We start from the raw sequence: 23,918 nt of genomic DNA on the forward strand, positions 1-23,918 counted from the left end.
GGAGAAGCTTGGGTAGAGAGTTGGCAAAGGGTCACTGTCTAAGAATGCCTTTGAGGAGTTTACTCCTCCAGATAACTCCTTTCCTCACCGTCAGTGCTTGAATGTGGAAGTGGGAAGGAAGTCACAGATTCCTGAACTGGAGGGAGTCAGCTGGGAGAGGATTCACCTCTCAGGACGGCCTCTCAGGTGTTAGAGGGTCTAGGGTAAGAGTGCTTGGAATTCCTGCCTCCTTTCTGGCTGCTCAGGGCCAAGAAGGATCCGTCACAGACTCAGTTCAACAAGCTTCTCCCCTGTGCACCCTTCTGCCACACCACCGCTAGTCACCACTCTCTGCCCTCAGCTCTGTGCCTCCATTGTGAGGCATGAAGTGAGCGACCAAGTGTTCACAACTGCCATTTCTTATCCTCTGCTTTGTCTTTAACAAACTTGAGTTTGACTTCTCTCCAGCCCACTGCACTCTGAACTTGGCCCCAAACTGAAGCAAACACTAAAATGCAGAACATGCTTTTTTGTCAGTTTATCCCCCAAATCGGTGTACCACACAGGCACATTTCTTATCAAACCAGCTGGTTTCACCATGGGTTTACCCCCTGTCATCTGACCAGCTTTCCCTACTGCTTATTCCCTTTACCACACAGAAGCCTGTTTCTGTTTGATATTGAGATGCTTACAGATTTGTGAGATGAGAGCTTTCCCCCGCCCTGTTGCAGTAGTCTTTTTAATTAAAGTCTCTCCCTATGTAAGCAAGTGGATCCCCACCCTCCCCCTTGACGTTAGTGTGTAGCTATGAATGAGATCCCGGGTAAGTCTGAGCCCCCACTGCCGAGGGAAAGAAGGTTTGGGGCGGGGGCGTTTGTCTTTCTCTTCAGGGTGTTGATGAGGCCAGCAAAGCACAGCTCTCTCTTCAACTTTCCGAAGAAGAATGAATTTCTAAATAAGGAAGTTCGAGGCTTGCGCTGCAGGGGCCGCTGGCTGGGCAAGGGAATAGTTGGTTGAAAAACACCACTGAGATCACAGCTAGGAGTGAGGGGTGTGCTTAGGGAAGGTTTTCTAGAGAAGAGCCAGGAGTGAGGGATGGGACGGGCGCCGGCATGAGTGGAAGGTACGTGAAGAGATACTGAAAACCCGCGCTCGGGTGGGCGAGCTAAGGGTCGGGGAGGTGAAGCGTGGTCGCTGAGCCTCAGTACTCCGAGGTCCTGGAGCGGCGGCAGCGGCTGTTAGAGTGAGCGGGACGGAGTTAGGACCGCTCGGAGCGCCCAGGTCTCGAGGTAGTATAAGGTTTGCAATCCTTCCACTTGCTGGCAGTTGCAGAAGATCTGCTTTTAAGTGAAACGTACATGCCACCCCTCCAAGGGCTGCAGTTTCCCCCGGCTTGCTTCTTTCTTTCTCTTCTCCGGCCCTTGCGCTCACTCTTTAATTTGTACGCGCCCCTAAGTTTGCAGAGAGCTCGCAGCCTGCTCGGAGCAGGGTCCGGCGAGGCGCCGCGGGCGGGGGCGGGGAGCCCGGGAACCGCAATCCAGAAGCATCGCGGGCCATGTATATTTCATCAAATGGACTTTGGGTGCGTCGCGTCTCGCAGCCATCAACGCTATGTGCAGTGACATTTCTGACTTGAGTGGAGGAATGCGCGAAGGAAGCCCGGACGAAATTGGTACTAGAGGATCTTCTTGGCGCCAATGCTAATTGTCCTGATTTATGTCCCTTCTGAGTAAGCTCAACGTTTTCGTCTGAAATAAAATGAAAGCTGTGCCAAGCGGGGTAGAACCACCGGACCGCTGGTTCTGATCCCCGGGAAATCAGGAAGTCGTCCTACAGCTTAAAAAAAAAAAATAGGGAAAAAAAGAAAGAAAGGGAAAAAAAAAAAAAACAAAACAAAACCAACCCTCAGTAAAGTTTAAGGCGAGAAGTGGCAGAGGCACTGGCGCGAGGAGGCGCGGAGGAGACCCGGCAAGCAGAGGACTGGGCTGGCAAGACCTCCCGAAGGCTGCGATTTCATTATTAATATCACTATATTTTTGGAGGGAGAGGCACCTTTCTCATCTTCCCTTCCTCTCCGCCCACCCCTATTCCCTCCCCCTCATCTACCTGTCAAAGTCACTGATCTTTTGCATTTCGGAAGAGGACGTCAACGGGAAGGAATTCCCCCTCTCGGCTAGGGCTCCGAGAGGGGGCGACGTGCAGGAGGCTGCCCCCCCCTCCTCCGGGGCCAGAGGCGAAGGTAATTAAGCGGTGGGACTGGCGGGCGGGCGCGGGGTTCTGCGTCCGTGGGGTCCTCTCGTGCCACGAGCCCGGCGCAACCGGGACCTCGGGGTACGGCAGCCGGGCCGCGGCGCTCGGGTCCACACCCCTAGCTCTCCCGCTTCGCCCGCGCCTCGGAGATGGCTCGGCGGTGAGAGCCGCCGCCCGCCCAGCGCCGCCCGGGGTTCCGCTGCTGCGGCCGCCGCCCGAGGCGCACCAGGCTGGGCTCGGCCGCCGCCCCGCGCCGTCGGCTGGGCTCCAGCCCGGCGCCTAGCGAACGGGCCCCACGGTGAGTGCGGCTGGCTTCCCGCTCCTGCAGCGACCCGCGCGTCTTCCCTTTGCCCCTCTCCCCTCTCCCCCTGCTTTCCTCCTTCCCTCCCCCCGACTCCCCCTCCCCGCCACCCCCACCCCACACAGCGCAGTCCAACGGCGGGAGGGAAGGCTCCGGGTGGGCGAGGAACTTTGTGAAGCGCCTTGAGGAGGCAGCGCGCAGAACCTCCGAGCGCACACAGCCCGCACACTCTCACACCCACACACGTCTTCCTGGTGTGCGCCCCGGGCAGGTTACGAGTCTGTGCTGTACTCAGTGCCTGGGCGCGGGGTCCGTGCTTCCATCGACGGACTCAGACACACAGCTCGCTCCCCACTGTCTGTCGCTCTGTCTCTCTCTCACGCACACACACACACACACACACACAGACACACACCTGACCACACGTAAAACATTGGAGGGTTCTTTTTTCTTCATTTTCTTTATTTTGCCAGTTGTCCTTGCTTGGGGAAAAAAAAACTTGCCCTCTTGACGGCCCTGTGGAGCTGGTGGCCACACTGAGCTTTTGAAGTTCCTGTCTTTTAATCTCCTTTATTGGTGCGAGATTAAAGCATTACTATCCCGTGTTGTGCAGCTGGGGAGAAGGGAAAATTGACAGAGGGAAAGACTTGGTATAGGAATGTTGTTTGGAATATTTTCTCAGATTCTTTACTGGCATTGCATTAATCAGTTGATGGATTCGGCTAGGGACATTGAATTGCTCTCCTGTATGGATCTGTGGATGTCTATATATAATACAAATAATACTGAGTATTATTGGGCCCAAAATAACCAATTAAGTGATTCATACACAGGAAAACTTAGATAAAAAAAGAAACTGCGCCCTCTGCTGTTTGTTTTAGTAACATCACTTTAGAGACTCCTCCCCCCACTTCCCCTTTTTTTCTTTTCTTTTTTCTTTTCCAGAAATCCACTTAGGAGGCTGTCATTTTACAGGGGAGGGGAGGAAAATTCCTAGTGGAGATTTTAAGCAACTTTGTTTCGAAAAGTTGGAGATTGCGTTTCCATCCTCACATCAGGTACAGATTTCCAGAGTGTAGAGGCTTTTGTTTTCCACCGCCTCCCCCATTCTTCCCAGGGAATGGTAATGGAACCACTCTTAGCATAAGAGTTTGTCAATCTTTGGAATGGAAAATTCTGAGTAAGATTCAGAATTCCACTAAACATATGGTGTATCTGGCAGTAGATATGCTCTAGAAATAAGGCCCTATTTTATGACTGAAAATACTAAAAGTTTTATTTTACAGAATTGGGGGGAAAATAGAAAAATCTTGTAACAAAATCATTTATTCAGATATACTTAATGGTTCAGCTTGTTAGAAAAAAGTTTTCCAGGAATTCTCTTTTTCACAGTAGGGGCAACATTTTTCTGATATGTCTAGTCCTTGAGGTCATCTCTAACCTTTGGGGAATTAACAATCGCAGGTTTCATATAATAAGTATTTTGAACTGCCACTTTGAATGCCTTAAACTCCCCTCACCCCTTTTCTCTTTGGCAAAGGAAAATCAGCTCAATAACTGTTCAAGAATCTTTTGAAAGATAAGTAACTTTCAGTTTTTCTTTAAGACGAAATTTGGTTCTTTGCATGTGGATTAGTATGCAAAGAAAAAAAAAATGCAAGTGTTTCATACAGAAGGTTGTTCTAGCTTACATACATAAGGGATGTATTTCCTATTTTTTTCCGGGTGCCATGAAATAAGATCTGTTTCACCACTGAAGACCAACATAAGGGAATTCAAAATCCCATATAGTTGGCTATTAATTTGGCAGTACTTCCTATTGTGAAAATTTAAAAAGGTGATCCTAACATTTTGTAAGAAAACAGTTGATATTGATTTTATATGCACATAAAGCTGTTTTTCCTACTGATATTTTTGTTTTGTCAGCTTTCACTGGATGTATGTGTTTCAGGTTAGCTTTTTAGAAGGAGGCTAATATATTTTTCTGTTTCCTTTTGTATGTTTGTAAGTGGTACATTTACCTCTCTTTGCCTCTGTTATTATTCTGAAAAAAAAAAAAGAAAAAACAGATCAAATACTAATTTGAAAATATTAAACCATTACACACTTGGTTGATTAATTTTCTAACTATTGTAAAGATTTGGAGAGTTTTAAAGTTACAAAAACACCAAGTCAATTGGAAAGAAAATTGTGTACAACTCAGAAAATTAATTATATGTTAACAGAAAAATGTGTGTATATGAATTATATTATAGATCAGTAAGAGATTTAGTGTACTTTTAAAAACAATTTTATCTCCAGAGTTTTGTTTCAAAACTTTAGGTGGGTGTAGATTTTCTCAAATGTGTACTTGAAACCTTGGATTTCTGAACTTCCCTACAAGACAATGAAAGATTTGTTGTTCTACATTAATAAAACAGCATATTTATTCTAGACTTAACTGATTATGAAAAAATTTTATGTATTATTCCATCCCTAAACATCCTGCAAAATGTATGCTTTCTAATTTCCTTAATCATTCTCTTGGTGAAAGCAGAGATCTTTCAAATACTAAGGTGTGCTGTTTGGTTTTATTAAGAATCTCTTGATAGGCAGTTGCTCATAATACCCAATCAAGTATGAGTAAAATATGCCAGTGGTGTTGCAGTACATGTAAAATTTCTTTATCTTGAAAGACAGTTAACAAAAGGATAGAAGCAAATGTCTCCCATTAAGGTGACTAGAATATGCTTTCTTCACAACACATAAATAAATGCAGAGAGCGTGTAATATATGTTAAATATCCCATTTAGTCAGTCTCATGACAGTGTTGGAAGCTGCTAATTTTGATATGTTATGGAATTTGGGTATGTCTTTATCTCCTTGTATTTTTCACTCAATGGAATATGATTCTAGTCAATGTTCTTTTTGTTCCTTCCCATTCAGAAACATGCATATTTATAAAATTCTTAATGTCTATGAGGAATGAGTCAATAGCTGTCTATTTCAGGTGCCCCTGAGAGCTGAGTATTTATGGAATAAATAGCCTACTATCACCACCCCCTCCTGCTCGTGAGATTATATAATAGAATGGATACTGAGAGCCAGCTAGAGTTAGTGGATTTACTGTCAATGTTTTCCTCTTTGTTGATGAAATTGGCAGTTGTTTTTAGAGTATAATTGTCTATAGTTTTGATCATTATTACTTCCATGTAATATTTAGGAGGCTGCTTTTCTAATGAAAGAAAAGACCTGTGAAATGACTTCTGCAAAGTTAACACAAGGTGGAAGGGAATTAGCTACAGAATCCTGAGAAAAGATATGTTCCTTGTATGCAAAGCCATTTTATAGCTCATTTTAGTCCAGATCAGTAACATCTATCAACTTGAGGGCATGACATAACTTTATATTTTCATATTGGCTTTGCAAATTTATACACCAGTCAGAGGTCTGTGGAGTACTCATGGCATATTAATGGGTATTTCTATCAAAGAGGACTTCCTAATACTTTAGTGTACAGGTAGAGATGATGGCACTATTCGATTACAGTGAGTTCCCAGGGTTCACAAAGTTACGAACTAGAAATGGGACTGTGCAGAGCTCTTCTGAAGCTGCTCACATTTAGGTGAGCACTTGAGACAAATTCAAAGTCCACGTTACTTGGCAATTAGTTCAGTTATGGGCAAGAAGTAATTGGTTTGGTATATTAAACCCCCAGATATGTCATTGACTGTCCTCATAATCTGTTTGCCTGGCTATTTGCTGTAATGACCTAGCTTTGAAGATGCTATTGGTGATTTTAACCTGGTTGAAAGCACATCCAGATGGGAACTGGTGCCATTAGGTAATAGAGGTTAAGGGGTAAATCATGTTCTATTTTAAAATCATTTTATTTTCTTTGAAAACTCCTTAATTATACTTTAATAGAAAATTCCTGATTTTGGCAGGGGCTTCTTTTCCATTGTGTGGCATGGAAGTTCATAGATTTATTAGTTTCTTACTGATTTTAAAGTAAGAGGATTTTCTTTGAAGTGTATGGCAATGAAAAGTAGATCCTAACATGACAGATACATACTAAGTGACGCTACAAACATAAAAGTTAGAATGAAATCAAATAATTATGTTAAAGAACAGCTTAGTGACCCTCTGCTCCTCATCCGTAATATGCTGTGGTCAATATCTTTTCCTGTGTCAATGGGAGCTCATTAAGTGTAAATTCTGCAGACTAACTGAGCCATGCCATATTAGTACTTGCCAAAGTTTGACATTTTTAATACATTAATAATATGTCTGTAATGTAATGGAAAACTATTAATCACAACTGGTTATGTGCCAGAAATTTAAGCTATAATTGGCTGCTTCTTGTCAAGAATGTCTGTTGCACGGTCCTGCAGCTGCCTAATATTCAAATGTCTTGCACTCCTCTGCATTTTTCTTTGTCAGTTTTCTAAATTCGATCAATGGTGTAGTCCATAATTCCGTGTAATGACCATCATTATAATTCTGGTGTACTTTAATGAGAATTCGTTGCACTGGGATTGCTCTTGTGTCAGGAAATAGTACCAGGTTCCCATACGTTTCCTTAGTGACCAAATTTTTAACATAAATTTATATGGTCATCCTTCATTTTGTGATTCAACTGAGGCAAAAAAGTGGATGAAGACAGTAGTGAAGAATAAGCAGATTAGGGGGAATATTTACTGATTAAAATGTTATTAATCTCAGAATTCAAATATATACTTAAGGTATATTTTAAAAATAATATTAAAAATTAGCTTGTTGTGCTCACTCATTTTAAACTCAAAGCAGTTCATCTCAGGTCTTCAAGAGTATATGGTGCTGATTAACATGTTGTTATGTATTTGAAACTAAGAATTTAAGTTAATAATTTCTGGTGTAGTAGATTTTACACTGCTTCAGTTATAATGCCTACTTTTCCCTCCCTTCCATTTCCCCCTCCATGAAAGTGTTTGTTCTTATTATAATAAAGTAGTAAACGCAGTTGAAAACGCAAATTTGTATTATTTTAATACCTTTTCAGATTATTAATTGTCAAAATGTCAGCTGCTTCTGAAAGTATCAACTTAAAATTACTAATGAAATTAGTAATTTTTTTTTCAGAAAAAGCAGAAGGCTACAGTAGCCACAACATTTACTTCTCTGTGATTTTTTTTTCTTTTTGGTTTAAGATTTCACTGAGCACAATATAGTCTTTACATTACAAGAAAGAGGCAGATTCAAATCTGTAGTTTATACATGTTTAGACAAACTGCTAATTATCGCTTCATAGGAACTCAAATATTCAACATTTTTCCTAATAGAAAATATCACAAATTGCAGCAGTATGATAACATTTTATGAATTGAATATAATGAAAATTGCGCTTGCATCCATAAAGCAATTATTATAAATTACTTTGCTATGGAAACACAATTCAACCATCTGTTGGCATTTCATAGTCTCTGTGGCTTAGTTCATTTTAAGATGGTATATTATTTAAATATAGTAGATTCCTTCTATTAGATTGTGTGAGGACAGTGAACTTCTATATTTAAACTGCTTAGAAGGCAATGGCAACCCACTCCAGTGTTCTTGCCTGGAGAAACCCAGGGACGGGGGAGCCTGGTCGGGTGCTGTCTATGGGGTCGCACAGAGTCAGACATGACTGAAGCGATTTAGCAGCAGCAGCAGCAGCAGCAGCAGTGTGAATTGAAGGGTCTATATGGTATTTCCTAAAATTGTAGGCTTTTTTGTCCTTTTACATTAAAAAAATACTTAATTATTGGGACTGTGATGATATAAATCAGCTAATTAAGCAAATGCACTCTTCTTACACCTGGATTCCAAATATTATTGTTTGTTTAGATTTAGACAGTGATCTCTAAAGAGAAAAGTTGCCCGTTAAACTCACCGATGATTTGTATTCAGTATGTAGGCTGTATTATCAGTTAGCCCAAAGTACTTTTAAACAGTAATTTTTATTTTCTCTTAGAATTAGTGCCATATTATTCTGCTTCATGGCCTGTTAACTCACCCTCAGCTATTTTTATATGTGCATTTTAAATTGTGCATTTTACTACAGAGCTTTTAGTTTTAAAGCAGCGTATTATATTTGCCTTTGGGACAAATTCCCTTCTTCTGTTACAGAGAGTAACTGCAAATGCAGATGTATTGGCTATAAAAAGATGTAAGAAAATAGAAAATTCTTATGAAAGGAAAATTTGCTGCTTTGGTTTTATTTTTGAATATTTTTTTCAGAGAGCCAAGTTATCTTTATCACTAAATGCAACTAAACAAAAGATGCTAAATTCTTCTAATATAATGAGCAAATCCAAAGGGACAGGCTTGTGCCAACAATGCTGGTTTTTCACTCCAGTTAACAAAAGCTAAGAAATGTACAAGGAATTTGATTTTTAGGGTCTCTTTGCCAAGAGACAAAAGGCATAGAAGTAGTTGTCACTTCTTTGCCATTGTTATAAAAGCACTCATTTCCCCCATTTTTCCCCTGGAAGATTTTCCAGCACTGCAATATATGAAGAAATGTTTAAATCTAGCTGCTTGCTTTCAGTTTTGTCAAGATGGGAATATAATTTTTGAAGTGAAAACCTGTAAGTCACCTGGAACACAAACATCTGTGTTTGTTATGGAAGAGTTAAATCCTTCATATCAAAATTCTTCCTAATGTGAATGATTTCTGTGGTTTGCTCATTCTAGCAAAGCAGCTGAGTAAAGGTTATCCATATTACACCAATTTGCTTCATATTGCATCTAACCTCCCAAATGTCAACATATCATATATTTTGTAATGCATTGATTGTGGGACAATAACTCTTATTCTTATTGTTTCTAAAAGGGTGTTGGTGCCAGAAGAAAAGAATGATTGATGGGAAGCAGACGCCGAGCGATAGACACTCGTCCTTTTGCTTTAGCTACTGATACCTCAGTGCGCCTGAGCATCCCTTGTGAACTGTGAGCATCAAGCACCCAGGGTTATTGGATGTACAATAGGAGAGCCATCATTTTGATAAATCCTTTTCTGCTACTGGACATCGTTTAAAAAAAAATACCAAACTAGACCCAAGGCTAGCAGATACGTACTAGGACAATGAAAAAGCTGCAAGTTGTTGCTAATGCCTAGTGCACAAGTATGCTAGGCTTCCACCAAAGTCCTCAATATACCTGAACATGTGCAATATATGAACCCTTCACTTTTAATTTTGGAATCTACATTGAAGTCTCATCTTCTTTTTCTTTTTTCTTTTTTAATATACAAACCTACCTACGTATAGACATAGATAAGCTGCTTTAGTTACCACGAAGATTGCCAAGAATTTAGAGATGTATTTGTCAAGATTCCTGTCAATTCATGCCCTTTGGGTTACAGTGTCTTCAGTGATGCAGCCCTACCCTTTAGTGTGGGGACATTATGATGTGTGTAAGACTCAGATTTATACAGAAGAAGGGAAAGTTTGGGATTACATGGCCTGTCAGCCGGAATCCACAGACATGACAAAATATCTGAAAGTGAAACTGGATCCTCCAGACATTACCTGTGGAGACCCTCCTGAGACATTCTGTGCAATGGTGAGACACCCTTTTTGAATTGCATATTTCATGTTAAGTGCGGGCATGTTGTATGTGCATACAAATGTGATGAGTGATAAGACTCAACTCAGGCAATGAGCTGAATCTGCAGGTGGCAGATTTGTGCTAACAGGCTAGTTGCATTCTCAGTGGAGGCCTGCACCACCTGGAATTACAGTTTGCACAGTGTGATTGACACACTTCCTGTGAACCAAAGGTTTCACTGAGACAAATGCACTGAATATAAATTGTAAAGCAAAAAGTCCAATTGAAGTTTAAATTTCAGATTGGAGATTGGGAATATGATTAGACCACATGTGATAGGTGAAGGATAAAATCCATTGGTAAGCCAGCTTTAAAAACATAAAGGTTTCTTCACATGCATCTTTAAATGAAGGCTAATCCTGTGTTCTACAGCTCAAGGCTTGAGTAGATGTCACGGTTTTCCTCATCGGGTAACTGCTGTGGTTTGGAAATTCTTGGTTAGGAGACAGGAGCCAAAGCCTCATGAGAAGCTTTTCTGGAAGAGTCTTGTCAACTTATTCAGCCTCTTGTTTGTAAGGGTTTTCCAGAGAAAAGGCTGGAATATTGAAAATGTTTCCTAAAAAGGTAATGACATGGAGCATGCAGATTCAAATACTCGCCTTTTGATAAGCAAAGCTAGATAATTCATTGTTTTCATAGTTTAGAAAAGGCTTTTTCTGGGTGGTAACATAAATGCTATGTGACATGTTGAATTTTTTACTAGAGACATTGCTGAAAATATGCCCATAAGGTGTAAGTAAAGACTTTGATGATTAAAATGATGTAAATCAGTGTGCTAAAGAATTCAAACAGTGTGTTCATTTGGTGTATGTTGCTTTATTATTATTATACATAGGGTTTATTTGATACATGAACTGGGATCTCATTTTTCTCTAAATAACAGATGTAATGGTATGGCAGATTTTAATAGTATCCATACCTGACTTTATTATCTTGAACCTGGCCTGGCATTTTCAGGATAGTGAAACTATTAATCAAAGTAGCATCTGTTCACAGTCCCTAGTGAGTTAAATTAGCATAAGATCATCTTAGACCTAGCACTGCAGAAAACGTTTTGTAACAGAAAACAATTTTGAGCACTAAAGAGTCTTTTCGCCTAAAAGCTAAGGGCTTGCCATTTTTCAGGAGTGCCTTTGGGGACTGGTTTGAATTATAGTATAAACCTGATTTTGTGGAGAGTGAGAAAAAGAGCTTGGCTATTAGGTGTCACTATGACTAAAGTGCTCTGAAAGACTAAATATTTCAAAGAGAGGACCGTCTCTGGGAAGCAGGTAAGTGCTTTGCAAAAAAGTTGCCTTTTAGAAACGAGAGACTTGCAGAAGAGGAGTTTATTCAAACACATTAGGAAAACTGTAATAAATCTGTAAAAGAGCAGAGGCATTTGTTGGCTTTATATAAGGTTTCTAATAATCTCTCATAAGAGGTCAAATTTAAGATCTTATTGCAAATGTAGGGGTGAAATGGCTGTTCAGGTGACAGGTGGTACAATCTTCCAGTCCTTAGCAGAAGATAGTTCTGGGCCAAGTCTTAATGTTAAGACACTCTATGTATTGGCTTACATGCACTGCTAGCAATATGCCTCTTCTGGAATTGTTTAATAATTTACAGATCTAAGTAAAATAGCAGAGATCCTTTTTCAGAGTGCTGTTTGTACTTGCACAGGTTCTGTATGATGTGCTCAACATGTGATTTGAATGTGTAGCTTCCCTGATGTCAGCCTCTGGCAAGAGAATGCTTGCTCAGCACTGCTCCTGTCCATCATGTTGAAGGGTTTACCTGGTGTCTTCAGCATACCTCTCTCTCCCATCTTGAGTGGGAAAGGGCACATTATAGAACTTCTCATGCCTGCTTTTTACAGTTACATGGTCTAAGGTTCTTAAGCCAATTCCTAGCAGTTCAGTGGCTAAGTGATGTTAGAGACCAAAAGAGAAAAAATGAAAATTATATTCTGCAGCTTTCTCAAGTGCAGTAATATATGTACTTTACATGTTTATATGAGACTCCATAGGGCAGTGTTTTAAAATACTGCATGTTACTATGATGCAAATATTCAGAAGCCTTGGTGGGTTTAAGCTTGTCATTAAACAGAATTGTTTTTCAAGAGAGAGTGTGAAGTTTGTGAGATGTTACCTATAATGCTAATTTGGGCTCCTTAATGTACATTTGATTGGCATAACAGATTTAATAATCTACCCTTTAAATACAAAGTTTGGGACTGCTTGTATGCATATTACATACCAAGTCAAAGATAGTAACCTAATATAGCAACACATCCTCCCTCCAGTTTTGTATTTTCCATAACATTCTTTAGTATAAGGGTTCCTGACACAAGGCTGTAAAGCTGGTTCGGGATGCTGCCATATCAGACCTGTCTGGGTGCTCCTTAGCCCGAGGTCTAATGGGAATCCATAAAGTCATTTGTGTTATGACTTTCACGTTCTCCCCTCCTTGACACATGCATCCATACCTGCTCCCTCAGAGTCATTATGGCCTATTACATCAGGGAAGCTGCCATATAAGCACAATCGCTGCTTAGCCCTGATATGTAAATGTTTGCTGCAGATTGGTTTCAGTAATCACTTACTCAGCTAGTGACACCCTTATTAGCTGTGACTAGCAATTCTGAGCACCAAGGGGACATTTGGTCAGAGAAATACCCTATAATTCCCATAGCCAATTTATCTTATATAAAGTTGAATTTCATTGGCAGTGCACTGAGAGTCTGTACTGCTGTTTTGCATCACCTCCATCATTATAGCCAGTGACCATCCGTGAATGCTGCATTTACTTTAGAGTGAGATTTTAGGGAAAATGGACCACATGATTCCATTTAGATCTCTGCTTATTAACCTAGCTAACCCGCATAATACCTCTTAAAACCAGTAATTTTAAGTTTTTGTATAGTAATAGTACTAGCATTTTAAATATTAGTTTTTGGGGGAGATTTTGCCATTTCTGTTTTATGATAGTAGAATAGGGGAATAGAAATAGATATACACATATACATGTATATGCATGAATTTTGTATATTGAGGCCATACATTTTCTTTTTAATTTAGTTTGACATATTCCTTATAAGTTGTTGATGGCTAAAAAAAAAAAATCTGTTTTTGTTAAGGGGGAAGAATATGAAGGGCAGAAGAGAGTTAAGCATTAAAAAAAAATTTTTTAGGCTGCGATAACATTAGTATATATTGTGTCCTTCCTTCAGCTGCATAAAAGCTTCAGGTAGCACAGCTTTGTCGGAAAATACAGATCGAGTGACTACAGTTTGTCTCAGTTTGCATAAAGAGCAAATATGATGATCTGAACCTGGGTGTAAAGCTGAAGTGACAACATAAAGCTATAACTTGTCCTTTGCATTTAGACAAACTTAGTTGTCATATCTTCATGCAACACCCCAGTAGCTTAAAAATGGCAAAATTATCTGCAGTTATCTCCAGCCTGTGGCTAATTTTCTGGATAAGTTAAACACAAGCTTTCAGAAGAAGCCTACAGATGGAAGAAGTCATAGGCGTTTGTACAATTTATGACACAGAAGTGCTGATGACGGTAGAAATGTGAGCCCTTGAGTGCAGCTATGGATTTCAGAGCCAATCAAAACTAAATTAGGAAACAAAGATTATTAAAATGTCTTCTGTGCATGTAATTTTGGCATAATATTACGAGGTGGACATTAAATGCTTCCCTTGGAGACCTTTGGCATCATTAATGCAGCATGCCTTTAATTACATGTAGACTCATATTACTAAAAAATGGAGAAAATAAAGTACTCTGAGGTGTAGTTAGCAATACCCTCATTATGTTTACTGAAATAATTAAAAGGAACAGTATAATTTTTCTAAATAAAATGTCAGAATTTGAAATGAAAATGGATTTTCTTTAGGAAATTTACTAATGTGTGCCTGTGCTCTTGATAGCATTTATTCAGGCACCAAAGCAAGTCTATTAATGATAATTCCATATTGTGCTATTTCCAAATGGAATCCTATTAAGAAAAAAAAATTTAATTGCTGTAAGCATTGTGGATAGAGCATATTTCATTATGTTCAAATGGAATTTAAAAAGTAGTACAAAAGCCTTCCTGTTTTATTATTTTAAAGGAACCCAGCAGGATGAGTGAATGGTGATGGATGCATAGTCTCAGGGCTGCCCATAACTTACATTTCTGACTTGACATCAGCTCAGGTTGCCATCTGGTGGCTATCAGGTGGCCTTTGAGAAATTAATTTGATAAATTTTGTTATGTTTTTAATGACAAGGCATTAATACCAATTTTCCAAAAACTGGAAGTGACACTGGCTTATATAATAATCAAATAATCTTAAAAATTCACTCTGTTCACTTGAAACACAATGAATGAATGAAGTTTTAATAACAGTGATATCTTTCATTTGAGTTGATTTATCCCTGAATTACGTTTATGCCAGAATGAAATTTTTAAAAATCTTCAGTTCCTTCATTATTAACACTTCATTGTTTAGTTCATCATTTAGACTTATTTCTAAGAAAAACTTAATTTATGTTTGCAGTGAATTAAGTTCCACGAGATCGGTCTTCTGATAAAGCGCTATATCAAGTATTCCTTAAGGAGCCAGCAGTAGCTCCCTATTACTTATGTATCAAGTCTAAAGTACTCTGCGTGGTTTTTAAATCTGAGTGTTTACAACCTTGTTTCCAGTTACTTTTCATCAGGACCCAATGGCATTTCCAAGCGATTTAGGACTGGCAGTCTCATTGGAAGGGACACTGGATTTGGGTTGAGGCTGCACCGGCAGAGCATGCATGGTTTATGTGGGAGGCCTTGAGAGGGAGCTGATAAAGATTATGTGGGGCTAGCTAAACTTAAAACCTGCCTCATGTCATTTATTGTTCCCAGACAGTGTTCTCTGGGTGCTCAAGAGCCCTTGCTTCTGTTGGACTAATGCACAGATATAACTCCAGACTATTGTATGTGGAATGAAGTGAACAGAGCGTATAACACATGCAGAACCTGGTGGTAGTGCTGGTGGTGAGAATCAAAACCGGATAACATACGGTCCCTCCCTCGAAAGGAAGCAAACAAAAACAAAGAGTCCTCAGCAACATTAATATATAGGGGCATGTAGCCAGAATCTGGGGACAGAGGCACAGAAGTAAGACCAGCACTCAGAGTTTAAATGTGGATTATTTTGTTGCATATTAAAGGGCCACTTGGAAAATACTTCTGGTAGCCAAGTCCATGATATTAAACTGTGTCTGAAGAAGATAGGAAAAAAACCTCTGGGTCCTGCAGATGCTGCTGCTGCTGCTAAGTCGCTTCAGTCGTGTCCGACTCTGTGCGACCCCATAGACGGCAGCCCACCAGACTCCCCCATCCCTGGGATTGTCCAGGCATGAACACTGGAGCGGGTTGCAGCAGATGAAGGCACAGCAGTTAAATCACAGCCTAGTGGCCTGATTAATGGTAGATTGACACCTTATATGTGTCAGAGTGGAAGAGGAGCAAAAATTCATAGGACTAATAAGTTAGACCTCTGTGTGTGTGTGTATTTCATATATCTGGTGCTCCAGTTGTACACAGAGATGAAGAGGGGCATTTAACTGAATGCACATATACAAGATTTTAAAGGTGAAACATGCGACTTCAGTATAATTCCTGCCTTGTAGTAGACAACTTTGAATTACCTCCCTCAGTTCCCCCAAGATTTCTGCTCTAGAGAAATACCACTTTAAAAGTGTTGAACTAGTGTCCTTAAAAACCCCCATAGTCTGTCTGGATTGTTTTGAGGTCTCTCAGGCATATTCTGTAGACTTTTGGTGGTGGGGCTTGTTCTGCTTAGCTCTGGAACTGTGCCTGGGTCTTAGGCTGGCATCTTGATCCTCTGACGTTAGTGACTAGTGTCATCACACAAGAAGTCCCTCATCTCCTGTGTTTTTCTACCAGAACAAACAGATGACATTCCTTTTGCTTGGAATAGTCTCTTATCCCTATTCCACCCATCCTTCAAGGTCTATATCAAGTTGGTTTCTCTGTATACTTACTGCCAATTTGATAATTCAGTTGATAAAGAATCCGTCTGCAATAAGGGAGACCTGGGTTTGATCCCCGGGTTGGGAAGATCCCCTGGAGAAGGGAAAGGCTACCCACTCCAGTATTCTGGCCTGGAGGATTCCGTGGACTGTATAATCCATGGGGTCCCAGAGAGTTGGACACGACTGAGCGACTTTCACTTTCAACATTAGCTCAAGTCGTTCTCTTGACCTTTTAACTATGCAGTTAAAATATATGCCCATCTATCTACTCTACTATTCTGTAACATTTAGCAATTCATTCATCTTATTGATTCATATACCCACATACACATATGCTTCCTGCGTTTACTGTATCTTGACTCTTGATCTGGACCACTGCTATCCTTTAAGTGAAATAATACATGAGACAGTTTCCCATACTCTCTTGATGCAGAGTAGGAGCTCAATAGAGACTGTATATTGCACTGCTTTTCTACCTCATAGCATTTACCATATATCTAGGTAACAAATACATAATAACATGTTTTTAACTAATTAATCAATTGATTGAATATAGTATTTAATTTTCTGGAACGTTTTCTGTTTTGTGAGGATTTTTATCATGAATCTTTTTTTTCCCCAGTAAATTAAGAGACAAAAAATTTAGCTACTGCATTTGGGCAGCTTATAATGATCTCAAAACAGAGATGAGAGAGAAAAATCTACTTTGAGTTTCAACACTGAAAGTATGTATGAAGAATTTTTTCCGTTTATATTAAAAATATTTTAAAAATGTTTTTCCAAATAAAAAATTTGGAAAAGATGAAAAACCTTACACTCAACATTGAAATCATTTTGTCATTTTTCTTATGTCTTCCTCCCTAAATATACATTTTATTTTACAAAAGTTGGAATCATGGAATCATGTCACATATAATTTTTCATCTTTTTTATTTGCTAATATAGCTTTATCATTTACTTATATTATTTATATGTTATTAGAGAATATAGTTTGATAGTTATAAATATCCTATTATAAATATATAATACTTAATCATCCTCATACCTTGATGACTTGATGTTATTTTCATTTCTTTCTTTTTTTTTTTTTTTTGGTTATAATGCTTTGATGAACATATATCCGAATAGTTTTCTTTATTAAATCTACTCTTCTTCTCCCATAGTAAATGCACGTTTTTTGATGGTGAGTTTATTGTTTTGTATTTAGTTGAGGCTAAAGGGTTGGGCTGTATTCTTTTGTTCTCAAGTGGAATCCTACTGAATGGAAAGGACAGAGCATTCTCTAGTGAATCTTGGGGAAAGATGTGTGTGTGTCAGTGCTCAGTTGTGTCTGACTCTTTGTGACCCCATGGACTGTAGTCGGCCAGGCCCCTCTGTCCATGGACTTCTCCAGGCAAGAAGACTTGAGTGGATTGCCATTCTCTTCTCCACGGGATCTTCCTGACTAAGGGATTGAACCTATATCTCCTGAATTGCAGGCAAATTCTTTACCATCTGAGCCATCAGGGGAAAGAGGTGTTAGACTTATATCTAGATGTGAGACTCAGGCAGGCCCCTCTCTCTGGGCCTTGCTCTCTTTTCTCTGGACATGAGAGCGAGCTTCTAGAGGTATAAAGAAGAGAGTTTCTGCCACATGGGAGAGAGCAAAAGTCAGGAGACCTGTTTGGGAACAATAAGCTGAAGATGAGCAAGTTACACCTTGTAAACTATACATGTGGCTTTAAAACTTGGCTTTAAATTGATCCACAGTGAGAAATGCATTTTATATTGCAATGCAGTAAACATTATCCTCATACACACAACCAAAACAAAAACTTTGGGAAATGATCCTAATTCTTTTATGTGTGCTATACCCTCTGATATTTTATCTTCCTTTATATCCCTTTTTCTTCTTTAACAGTAATTGAAGATTACATATTGATGGTTACCTACAAATTACAAATAGTATTGTTTCTGAACCTTACATAAATGGAAAAATTGGATACACATTATTGTATAGCTTCCTTTTTCAAAATTTAACATTATATTTCTGAGATGTACTGTATATAGTATTCTACCATATGAATATCTGGATATTTCTTTAATCAGTCTTCTGTTTGTTTATTTTTTATATTTTAAGGCTATTAACTGGTGTCAATTTTAACTTCTATCAGTTTTAACTTCTGTCAGTTTTCCAGAAAGATAGTTACTTTTTATTTCCTCTAGCATTTTATGAAATGTCTTAGTCACTAGACCCTCATCAGTACTGGGCCTCTAGTCTTAAATTTTGTTCTAATATAGAGTCTTAGCAGATAAATTATGTAGTTTACCAAAAAGGATACTGATGAAATTATCCTTATTACAGGCACCTTTTCTGCTGTGATAATGGTTTTAAAAATTTGGCACTGATATACAAACATGTTGGAAGGTGAAAATGACTTTTTTTTTAAATGTATTTATTTGCTTATTGAACAGATTGATTTCTTTAATACGTGTCTTGGCCATTTAAATTTTCTTGTTCCTGACTGTAGTAGTTTTACTCCTTTGTACTTTTTGCCCCTTTTCTAACTTTTCTATTGAAGTCAACAATTAAAAGATATATATTTGGGCCTTTTAAACAGATACCACCCATTTATCAGTTGATCGAGTTCGGAAGTGAATATCCTTTCTGCCAGAAAAGTAGGTCTTGTTTCAGAGACTTTTCCATACCCTTTATTTGTGGAAATTTTATGTAATCTTGCCCTGGGTTTTGATATCAGGGGGCCATCATCTCACAGCGAGGAAATATTCATCTGAGTGCCCTCTTGAGTCTTTTGCTTCTAATGTTAAAACTTTGAGAAGTTGTCATTCACTCACAGTAAAGTGTTCCTGTTCAGTTAGAATCAGTGCTTTTGGAGACAGTTGCATAGTTAAACAATTCCTTGTATAAAGATGGCTGGTGTGAAATATGCTTTGGTTTTAGTTCCCCACACAATGGGCAGACTAACTTTTTTTTTCTTTTTTCCTTTCTCAGACTAGCTTTTCATGTACCATTTTTTGATTTCCGAATTTCTTGTCTTACAAAAGGGGAAAAGGATGAAAGTTGTTTCACACACATCATAATGGAAAAGAACTTATACTGAGATTGGCAGGTTGTAAGTTTCTTCTCATCTTTCTGGGAATAGATTCTCATAGTATCAGTTCCATGAAAATTAAAGACGTGAGCCGAAGAAGAAACCAGAATTGGTTTTCATTCTTTGACCTACTTTGGAACTGACTTCTAAAATATTAAATGAAGAATTGAGCTGGATGCTGTTTTAGCGCAAAGAAATAGCCCTTCTGGTCCAGAGGGTTGATGTCCGTTGAGAAGTCCAGCAGCTGACACTATCATCAGGGCATGTCTGAACAATGATTTTTTACCATTCCGTATAACTTTTTTGTGTTTCCTGTTCTTTCCTTCTTGGAAGTGATAAAATGAAGTCGAATATGCTTCTAAGCAACTCTCTCAAGGGAGAGGAGAATCCAGTGTATGTGGTCAGTACGAGTTGCAGAAGAGGCTCTGTGCATGACAAAGAAAATCCGCTGATGACCACTCTGAGGTTGATTGTGATACTTGGACCACACCATGTGGATTTTTATTTCAAAATTTAGGAAAACTGATCTTACATGTGGTGTTAGGAAACACTGTCACCAATGCATCTACAGTTTGACAGGATAATGTTCTATTTAGTCATAATTAGATCACTTTAATAGCGCCTAGCATAGCTCTTGCCTGGAAAATCCCATGGAAGGAGGATTCTGGTGGGCTACAGTCCATAGGTTCGAAAAGAGTCAGACACAACTGAGGTGACTTAGCACACACGCACAGCACAGTGTAAATACATAGTAGTTCTTTATGCATGCTTGTTAAATCTAACTTGTGAAATATTTTTACAAATAACGTTGTTTATCAAGAACTTTCCTGATGTCATGCAGTGCGCTAAACACTTTGTTAGTTCATGCAATTCTCAGTTTTATCATTATTCTTATTCAATGGGTAAAGTAATTAAGACAGGATGTTAAGAAACTTTTCCAATTAAGTAGTGGGAACAGATTATGTATTGTATCGCTGTGCTCAGATGCTCAGTTGTGTATGACTCTTTGCAACCGCACAGACCATAGCCCACCAGGTCCATCTGTCCATGGGATTCTCCAGGCAAGAATCCTGATCCAGGGCTTGAACCTGTGTCTCTTATGTCTCCTGTATGGGCAAGTGGATTCTTTACCACTAGTACCACCTGAGATGAACAGATATAAATCCAGGCAATCTAACGTGTGTGTCCTACTTTTAAACTATACTATAAATTACTCGCTAATTTTATTTGTAGTATGTGAGATAAAATCATCACAAAACCCTTTTTAAAATCACATTTATAACTGGGACTGTAAGCTACAGTACTATGATTTTGAATTTAAAAAGCCTTTTATCTAAAATAAACTCAGAAAATTGGATTCTGTAAACAGAGTGTATGGAATGTTGGAAATACACATTATGTAATGAGTGTCTTCATTCAGGGATACGAGAACCAATCAACAGTGTTTGTTTCCATTCCTGCTTCTTTTCCATTAATGTGTTCATATAAATGGAAATAAGCTGTTAGAAATCATAGACAGCAGAGTACATATTGTATTTACCGTCTAAAAACCAGAATAATAAGTTAGCAACTTTTGGCTAGTTAACAAAATTGTATTCTTGTGGGTGAAGTGTTGAGAAAGTAGTTAACGTGATACTTTTGAGGTTTTTTTTTTTTTTTACACTATCAATAACAACTGTTATATAGCCAGCTGCCTCCATGCTGTCTCCACTTGGATGTCTAGTAGGCATTTTTAAATTTCACATGTTTATTATAGAACTCTTGATTTCTTCTTCCCAAATCAATTCTGCTTCTGGTCTTTCCCATATCTATAAATGGAAGCTTATATTTATCTAGTTACTCAAGATGGAAAAATCTAAGAATCCTCCTAAACTCCTTTATGTCTCTAACAACACATATATATTGATTCTATTAGCTAAAGCTTCAAATATATCCCAAATCAGATCACTTTTCATCATCTCCACTACTAACAACCAAGTTCTAATCAGCTATATCTCTAGGCTTCACTTCTGCAGTATCTAATTGGTCACCTTGCTTCCCACTTTTTTCCTATTACTAAATTCACATATGTTTTATAATATATATTTTATATGTTTTGTAATTATTGTATATGTTTTTTAATATTATGAACATATAAAATATATAGTGTTTTCTATGGTATATATAATTATATTATATATATTGTTATATTGACTTCCAAGGTGGCTCAGTGGATAAAGAATCTGCCTGCAGTGCAGGAAATGCAGGAGGCACAGGTTCAATCCCTGGAAGATCCCCTGGAGGAGGGCATGGCAGCTCATTCCAGGACTCTTGCCTGGAGAATCCCATGGACAGAGGAGCCTGGCAGGTTACAGTCCAAAGGGTCACAAAGAGTGAGACACCACTGAAGCAACTAAGCATGCATGCACATATTATGTATATATAAATATTATATGAATATCATATAAATATATAACTAGACAGTATATTTTATGCAAATAGATATGTATACATAAAATTTTAAGGATCTGAATGAGTCAGAGCTTTTCCTTGTTTAATTTCCTCTCATATTTTTGTGTCCCATTGAGAATTAAATCTAAACCACTGTAGCTTCCTGAAAGATCCTATGTAATCTGGTCCCTGAATACCTCTCTGATCTCTGTTCTGATCAGTTTCATCTTGCTCAGTCCTCTCTACCTACTTTCTTGATGTTCCTTGTTAAACTTAGTTTATTCTTGCCTTGTCTGGACCTAAGTTCTCAATATTTTCTCATAGCTCATTACCACCTTTTGTTAGGTCTCTGCTGAAAAATGTTTCTCAAAGGGGTTTGTCTGACCATCTCATCTAAAATCATTCTCTTCCACACCCCTTATTCATTTTCCCTGATCCTGCTTAGTTTTTCTTCATTGAATTTATTATGGGGTTGATGTTCAAATTATATAACAACTGGGACATCTCCAACACTGACCAGTCAGAAGAGATGTTGATGGTTACACTTTACTGGGTACCTTCTGACTGAATATCAGTTATAACAACCTTACATTTATTATGTTATATGCTACTCCTTTATTTATATCTCTTTTTTCCTCCCCAGTACAAGCACCAGAGGGCAAGAACATTGTCTTGTACCTGTGTATAGTGGGGCTGAGTAAATATTCGTTGAATGAATAAATGAACTGCTAGATATGTTAATTTGATCATAACATCCATATCAAAGATTATTGCTCTAATACATATATGGTCTTTGGGATGTATAGAACCTTTGGAGGTCCTTGATCTTGAAGATATCATAAGAATTTTTTGTTTTTAAAGTATGTAAGCACTATAACAAATGCAGATAAAACTACCACTTAAAATTAGCTATGGTACATATTGTCTTTTTTATGATTTTTAAAAAAATACTGTCCAAGTTGAAATCATCTTTGTCTTCATGCCCTGATCCATTTTTTGCCTCCCTCTCCCAAAGGGAACCAGTGTTGTAAATTTGGTACATTTCCTTTGAGTCCATATTTTAATATTTTTATACCAAGCCTGTGTGTTCATAAACAATATGCAATTTTTATTTGGGGCTTTTAAAATATTACCATCCTGAAAAATCTATCCTGTTACTTACTTTTGTATTCAATAATGTTTTTATAAATTATCCATTTGATCTGTATGATCTTGTCCATTCATATTAAAAATAAATATTCCATTGTATAAATAGTCTTCATTATTTAGGGAATTTAGGAAGTTCTTTTTTTTTTTTAGTTTTATGTAATTACAGATCACTGAGCAATAAAAATTTTTGTACCCATATCTTGGTGCATATGAGCCAGATTTTTGTTTTATTTTCCTTTTCCCAAGATGTATACCCAATAACTGGAGAAGGCAATGGCACCCCACTCCAGTACTCTTGCCTGGAAAATCCCACGGACGGAGGAGCCTGGTGGGCTCCATGGGGTCACTAAGAGTCGGACACGACTGAGCGACTTCATTTTCCCTTTTCCCTTTCATGCATTGGAGAAGGAAATGGCAACCCACTCCAGTATTCTTGCCTGGAGAATCCCAGGGACGGGGGAGCCTGGTGGGCTGCCATCTGTGGGGTCGCACAGAGTTGGACACGACTGAAGCGACTTAGCAGCAGCAGCAGCATACCCAATAACCAATCTGTTGGTTTATAGAGTATGATATTTTCATAAAAAGCAGTTGGACCCTTTATAGTCCGACCAACAGATTATAAGGATTCCCCTAAGTTTTGTCTTGTATACTAATATGCTTCCTTTTACAGTGTATTGAAAAAAGTTTAAGAAATCATGTTTCTTTTATTGCCTTAGATGTCATGATACTCATAGTTTGATTTAGTTATCATCACAACTGTAATTAACTTGGGATTTTTAATAGGACTCTATGTATGACCTTTAATCGCTCATCTTTTAGAAATTACTTAATAGTAAATCACTTAGACATTGTATGAGCATCATTAATAAATACTCATAGTTATGGATCAATAGGAATAAATAGAGAATTTAGAGAAATAAATATTGAGCCAAACTATAAACAAACTTCTTTGGCTAGATTTTTATACCTAGGGCAACAAATTTAAGAGTGGCGTCTTCCACCTGGATTGAAAGATATACTCTCATCTATATAACTTATACAAAAATCACAATTAAAAAAAAATTTTTTTGCTGTTTATTTATTTATTTTACTTT

General features: G+C 38.4%; 1 protein-coding gene across 7 annotated transcripts in view; it reads left to right on the forward strand.

The window, feature by feature from the left end:
* Window positions 1–862: 862 nt before the first annotated feature.
* NTNG1 (netrin G1) overlaps window positions 863–23,918 on the forward strand; it is a 371,518-nt gene continuing 348,462 nt past the window's right edge. For 3 of the 7 annotated variants that reach the window (XM_069573646.1, XM_069573647.1, XM_069573649.1), the window contains exons 1-2: window positions 991–2,218; window positions 9,363–10,093. In XM_069573646.1, coding sequence (XP_069429747.1) covers window positions 9,848–10,093 — 246 coding nt within the window. In that variant the 5' untranslated portion in view covers window positions 991–2,218; window positions 9,363–9,847. Of the gene's footprint in view, window positions 2,528–3,475; window positions 3,589–9,362; window positions 10,094–23,918 lie in introns of those variants that run through there. The other 4 variants (XM_069573650.1, XM_069573651.1, XM_069573652.1 and 1 more) reach the window with 4 other exon arrangements.

Source organism: Ovis canadensis, chromosome 1, assembly GCF_042477335.2.
Source record: "Ovis canadensis isolate MfBH-ARS-UI-01 breed Bighorn chromosome 1, ARS-UI_OviCan_v2, whole genome shotgun sequence".
In the NCBI taxonomy this organism is placed as follows: Eukaryota; Metazoa; Chordata; class Mammalia; order Artiodactyla; family Bovidae; genus Ovis; species Ovis canadensis.